This window comes from Abrus precatorius, unplaced genomic scaffold, assembly GCF_003935025.1.
Source record: "Abrus precatorius isolate BTA unplaced genomic scaffold, Abrus_2018 Scaffold3, whole genome shotgun sequence".
NCBI lineage: Eukaryota > Viridiplantae > Streptophyta > Magnoliopsida > Fabales > Fabaceae > Abrus > Abrus precatorius.
Window position 1 is genome coordinate 13,404,310 of NW_020874373.1, and position 6,564 is coordinate 13,410,873.

Below are 6,564 nucleotides of genomic sequence, written 5' to 3' on the forward strand. Positions count from 1 at the left end.
AACGCTCAAGGGGGAAAAAAGGTGAAAGTTTGAATAAATTTGATTTTCTTTTTTTAGTTTGACTTATTTAGATATAATCTTAGGCAGGCTCGAGGTGGGCTAGCTCCATGTCACTTGCAGCTCACATTACTTTTTCCGTAAGTGAATATGCTTTCTTACCTAACATTTATTTTAAATTAAAATTATCATTTATAAAATTATAATTACTAATTTATTTTATTTTAAAATTTATTAACATAATTAATATTCAATTCTAAATTATGATAATAAAAATGCCGACGACGAGAGTGAGATCGTTGAAATTGAATATACAAAGCTTTTTCAAAAATATTTAAACAATAGAAAGATTAGTTAGAATATTTATTTTAAATATTTGGGACTAATTATATTGTTTATTTTAATTTTTTTGAATAATTTCATTTTTATTTTTTGTTTAAAATTTGTTGGATAGAAATTCAATGTTTTATATTTAATATGCTCAAAAATATAATTCATGCAATTTTTTATTTAATAATGTTTATATAAACTAAACCATTCTCATAAGCCCGTTAACTACGAAGGGTCAATCTTGAAATATTACTTTAAAAATTAAAATTATTTTAAATTTTTTAACCACAACCTACATTAATTCGTTACTTGATGCAGATGGAACCGAGAAGCCTCAATTGAAGGCTAAAAAAATGGAATCAGAAACTTACTGATGTGACTTTTTTGTGTACCAAATGAAAATTCCATAAAATTACAGAGGCACCAACAGTATGAACATCTGTGAAGAAAGGCACTTGGCTTGAAAAATTAAGCATTCAAGTTGTAATAATTTTTTGTTTTATTATTATTCTTACCTTTTAAATTATATCTCACGATTTACAGGAGGGAGAGTGATGGACTGTTCTTACAGACTGAGCCATCAAAACTTGAAGTGAGAATTTGCATTTATGACCAGAATGAGGGATGCCCATGGACCAGAATGGGGAATGGTAGGGACGATAATGGAAATAGGAAATATGTTTTCAAACAATATACTCTAATATGTTTCCCCAACTCTTTTCATGGATTCGTACGAAGGGGCAAAAACCTCTTATCAAGGACCTAACCTGGGACATTAGGTTGACCAAAAAAAGGACATAAGAGATACAACTTAGACTTATTGTCGTTTTTTAACGTTGATTCACTGTCAATTAAAAAAAACTATATTATAGTTATAATTATAATATCATTTATTTAAAATTATTTAAAAGCTATTAGAAATATTTACAAAATTAATTATCATGATAATATAAGACGCTTTCCTTAATGATAGTGTAATCTTTACCAATGCTTGAAGTTAGCTTAGCTTTAAATCAACGAATGATAATTTTTCAAGCTTGTTAAGACCAGTCATTAATAAACTTAAACAAGGACACTCACCCCACACCTCTCAAATAAAACACACACAAAATGGGCACAGAAGTGTCCAGCTATCCACAAACATTATGCTACCAATGTTGGTGTAGCAGCAATTATAACATGCCATAGGAAACACCATTAACAACCATAATCCGGAAACAACTTTGTAGTATAGTTTTACACAAATTCAACATAGTAGTTCATGTAACTCATCATCATAGTTAATTTCTTTCTAAGCCACTTAAAACCATTATTGCTAGATTGAATAGGCAGGGTAGTAGTATTAGTATTTCAGTGGCTCACTAGGAATCTTTTCACATTTTAGCCAGGGGGCCAGTTCATCTGTCGTCCCCCAATGACATGCACATGAATGTGGTAAACTGATTGGCCTGCCAAAAACATCTCAGCTCAATAATAAATAAAAAATATAGATCAAACAATCACAAGAACCTATAAATTAAAAATATATAATTGACCAAAGTTCCTTCCTGTTATGGAGAAAAACACTTACACCCATTTGGCCCATCATTAATTACAATCCTGAAGCCATCATCAAGACCTTCTTGTTTTGCAATCAGCTTAGCAGTGTATAGAAGGCGGCCAAGAATCTCGCAGTGCCTCTCCTCAGCCTGGAAACAATACCATAAAACAGATCATTATCATAAAAGCATAAACATAACCCTGACAAAATGTAGAACAATTCTAGGTGCTAACTCAAGGTGTTGAAAGGATTTGCATTCGGTTTGATTTTCCAATTAGGAAGAAAAGAGTTGCTTAAGAATAATTGACTAGTGAGTCAATGACTGCCATCACCAGATATATGCATTTGCAGTTTCTTTTCCTTTTGCACTTTTCCAGAGCAAGTTAATTGATCCGGCTATGGGCATAGCAATGCAAAGAGATGCCACGCAGGAGAAATAAATTAAGATAGTTTTTGGCACAAGGACAGAGTAGAATAGAATGAAATGGAGCAGTTTTGTCATGTTCTCCACTTCTCCTCAATTGTACCACTTGTAGTAGAACCAAAATATACCACTTTTTAAGTTTCAACCATTATATTCTGTTATATTTCTAAAATGTGTCAAAAATAGAAGGGAACCCATATGTTATATTATGTCCCATTATAACAAATCTACCAAACGCTACCTTAAAATGTCTCTTAACCCATCAATAATCAAACTAACACTTCAACTGGATAGAAAATAGTAACACTGCAGAAATTATGAAAATATTTGAAAAGATATAGGAAGAAATGATGAAATTTTAGTGACACTAACCAACAAGATCTGTTTCAGTGATTGATTGTGAAGGAGCAATTCTCAAACTTGACTACTAGATCATAGATTCATAGGGAGACTGACTTGGCTCAATTTGTTAGCAAGACTAATACTAGCTTACATTGATAATCATCAAATAACAGTTGATTTCCCAGAACGGATCAGGCAATACAGTTAATAGGTTCTTGCACCACTGCTTAGAAAAATAATGATGATAGTATGATTGAAATATGGAACAGGTAATATAACCTGATACAAGAAAAGCATTTGACATCAATACCTACCACAAACAAGAAATAGTATTCTGATTAGTTTTCAGGATGATGTACATCTTGCTAACAGTATGTCAGGATAGCAATGAGAAGAAGCAACTACAGTCTACAAGCAAATAAGAGAGACAGAGATGCTCAAGGAAGTTTGGAGGGAACAACAAAGTAGATGGTGGTAACTAACCAAAAAAACATGATTTCAGAGGTATAGCCTGCTTACAGCTTGGTTTCAGAAAGTTGCTTTCAGTTTTCACTGTTTCTGGTATAAATCTTTATAATAAGGAAACATAATGAAAACAAGGTGACATATTTATAATTCCAAGTGAAATAGAAAATGTTTTCTATGAAATCAAACAGCTCCCAAGTTGCACATCTTGTTCACAAGAAAAAATTAAACCTTTCTGCTATCAGTATGCTGATGCTGAAAGAAATTTATCACTACTATGAATTTTCCTAAATAATATGTTCCTTCTAAATGAATTTAAAAATATTATTTTATTCTATATAATAAATAATGTATTTCAAATGAACATCTGACACAACATAATATGCCTACTGATGCAGAAAAGGCCATTGACAAATACCTTGGATAGACCAGTTAACCCATCCCTAACTTTAGGAATGACTAGAATATGGACAGGAGCTTGTGGAGCTATGTCCCTAAAGGCAAGAACCTGCCAAACAGAAAATAAAAGATGAAAGGATTATAAACTGCTACAATACACCTTCAAATAGAATCAAATAACTTAACCAGAATAAGAGATGATGAAACAGTGCTAGCCAGGACTTGTTGAGTTGCTTCTAAGAAATTTATTAACATTTAACAGAAGGTGCAATTAGAAGAATTTTCTCAAGTTCTTTTTTTTTTCCTAGTTATTGATACTATTTTTTACTTAAACCAACTGTCAGACTATATCATAATACTTGGAGGTTCGAGCAAAATGCAGTCACATTTCCTTTAGAACAAGGTAAGACCATAAGAAAATACATTTTTAATCCTAAAAACAAGACAAAATAAAATGTACATTGATGTCTGCAATCAGGCAAATAATGAAATTAGAAACAATATTCTGATCATGTAAGTAAATCTCTTCAAGGGAGAAGGAAATTTAAAGACAGGGCCAGAATTATTAATAAAAGATGAACCCACGGCTAACAAAAAGAAGTACCTCTCTCAAGAAAGCAACTACAAAACATTAAATTTCAAACATTTAGCTATATATAAGTTTTGGTTGAAAGTAGTGAAGGCAGGAAACAAGACAAGAATACATGAGCAGTAGAAAACTAATGGAGAGAGATTAATAAGAGAGTTTGGAGTATCCCCATAGATACATTAATTAGCAGAAAATCAAGTACACATGTAAATTGATTGGAAACCTTCTTCAACTCTGAACTTGAGCCATGTCTAAATGTGTAATCCAGCAAGAAAATCAAAATTAGCTTTTTTTTCTTAGGTGGCCAATTGGAAGAGCACATCACAATGCTTGGTTTCTTTAACATGGACCACCCATTGAAACATTATACACTTTCACATGATCAACAAGTATAGACTTTAGAGTGCAATAAAATGTTAAGAAGACTTCATTAACAATATAGATGAACCAGGACTTTCATTGAAACTGGAAAAACAAAAGAGAACAACACTTCATAAGGCAACAAATGAATTTCAACACGTGGAGATCTTTACAGAACTGCTTTAGTTTTCGATAACAAACGTCTGTTTGTCACCATCTCTTGCAGGTTGTGTGGAATTTGAAGCAATATATATATATATATATATATATACACACCCTCTATCTGTAATTACAGTCACATCCTCAAACATGTAAAAAGAAAAAGAAAGCAAAGAACTTAATAAAGGTAAGTTGAGGATCCATCAAGCATCAGAATCAGACAGCACCTTATCATCCTCGTAAACCACAGTAGAAGGAATTTCCTTATTGATGATCTTGTCAAATCTGGTCATCATAGAACACAAGAGAAAGGAGATGAATACCAGGAACTAAAAATAAATAAAAATCATATTAAAATTTAGTGTCACATCCTACTCCTGCCTCAAGCAATAAGAAGGAAAAACCTTTTGTCAAACAAAAAATGAGGGAACCTAGACGAAAGAAAGCTACCATATCCGCATAAAATACACTAAACACCAGCATATGCACACGCACATACACCCAATTAAAAACAAGTAATTAAGCATTATAGAAATAGAGAAGTTTCAAACTAAAACGAATTGCACCGAGCATATATGTATACAGAATCAACAGCAAATGATACCCATAACAATATTTTGGGACCAAATGGTATCACATTTCCATTATGTTGAAAGCAAGCTTCAATTTTTGGTTACCCATTTAGCCTAACCACATAAAAGTATAAGCTTTTCAGGATTTTCGCACGTTGACCGAGGAAATCAGAACTTATATACAACAGATTAACAACAAAGAATCTTTGCAAGATAGGCAGATACTAAGCAAAGAAAGAGAGCAATGCATGATGAACATGTGCAGTGGATAGAGAAGAATGAGAAGCTCACACGGTGGGAGCATCAGAGGGAGTGGCTGCAAGAGCAGCTTCTTTCTCGGAAGCCATGGAATGGAACAAATGATGATACCAAAAACACTACAAGAACGCTTGCTGACTCACTTTGTGTTTTATTGCTGCTAAGTATGGCCCCTTCATAACCAAATTGGGTCCTACGTTCCCATTTCATTTCATCCTGTTATTTTCTCTTGTGCCAAATTTGTTGGTCAAACAATAATTTTTAAGAATTAAAATACACCAAATTGGGTTAGATTTTGTATAACTCGAAGTGATCTAACTCATGAAGTAATGAAGTTTATTTATTTGATATAAGTCATTTTTATGATTTGTGGTCTAGTTTAACTTTTCAATACGTTTTGATTTTAAATCAAAAGTGAAATAAATTAATTTTTTATAAATTAAAATTAATTTATGCATTTTTATTTTTTTTAAGTTTTAAATTATTTTTAAAAAAATTTATATATATATTAGATTATTTTAATTTATAAGAAGAAATTTAATTGTTTTACTCCTTTTTTCTATAAATTTTTCTAAATAAACTTACTCAAATTCAGTCTTAAAAACCTCCTTTATAACAAGGTGTTTTAAATAGGTAAAAAAAATTCAATTAATGAGTCAAATTTATATATAAATTAATAGATTTAAATTTTTAAATAAATAAATATATAATCCTATATTATTATTATTATTAGTATTATTATATTTTTTAAATAGGCTGACATGTTAAGCCTAAAAAGGTTTTTGTCCTACCCTTTTAGGTTGAATAACCATTTAAGAACTTTTTTTACTTTACTTATTTAATAAATAAGTTCTTCTTAAATTAGGTCAAATATAAACTAGATCATGGACTCGACAAGCTATCACAAGGTTGTATTATAATTTTATCGATCAAAATAATTATCTAATAAATTTGTTTTTGAAATAAAAATGTGAAATTATATTTTATCGTTTATTTGATTATATATATATACTAAATTTAATAGTAACAGAAGTTTGCATTGCCAAAATTCTATAATCATTTCCTTCAATTATAATATTTATTTTAATGAAATATATCAAATTTAATTTAATTTGAACATGTGTCTCGA

The 6,564-nt window shown here is 30.7% G+C and overlaps 1 protein-coding gene across 1 annotated transcript; it reads right to left on the reverse strand.

The window, feature by feature from the left end:
* Window positions 1–1,412: 1,412 nt before the first annotated feature.
* On the reverse strand, window positions 1,413–5,604 carry LOC113863344 (adenylylsulfatase HINT1). The gene is made up of 5 exons (XM_027496899.1): window positions 5,469–5,604; window positions 4,833–4,890; window positions 3,517–3,606; window positions 1,898–2,015; window positions 1,413–1,775 (listed from the first exon to the last, which is right to left on the reverse strand). The coding sequence occupies exons 1-5, from the start codon at window positions 5,522–5,524 to the stop codon at window positions 1,708–1,710; spliced, it is 390 nt and encodes a 129-aa protein (XP_027352700.1). The 5' UTR covers window positions 5,525–5,604; the 3' UTR covers window positions 1,413–1,707.
* Between the last annotated feature and the right edge of the window lie 960 nt (window positions 5,605–6,564).

Excerpts from the sequence above, each read along its gene's own strand:
- LOC113863344 (XM_027496899.1), bottom strand. The coding sequence starts at position 5,524 with ATGGCTTCCGAGAAAGAAGCTGCTCTTGCAGCCACTCCCTCTGATGCT. Across the intron at positions 4,891-5,468 it reads CCCTCTGATGCTCCCACCGT|ATTTGACAAGATCATCAATA; the intron begins GTGAGCTTCTCA and ends TATGATGACCAG. Across the intron at positions 3,607-4,832 it reads TGGTTTACGAGGATGATAAG|GTTCTTGCCTTTAGGGACAT; the intron begins GTGCTGTCTGAT and ends TCTGTTTGGCAG.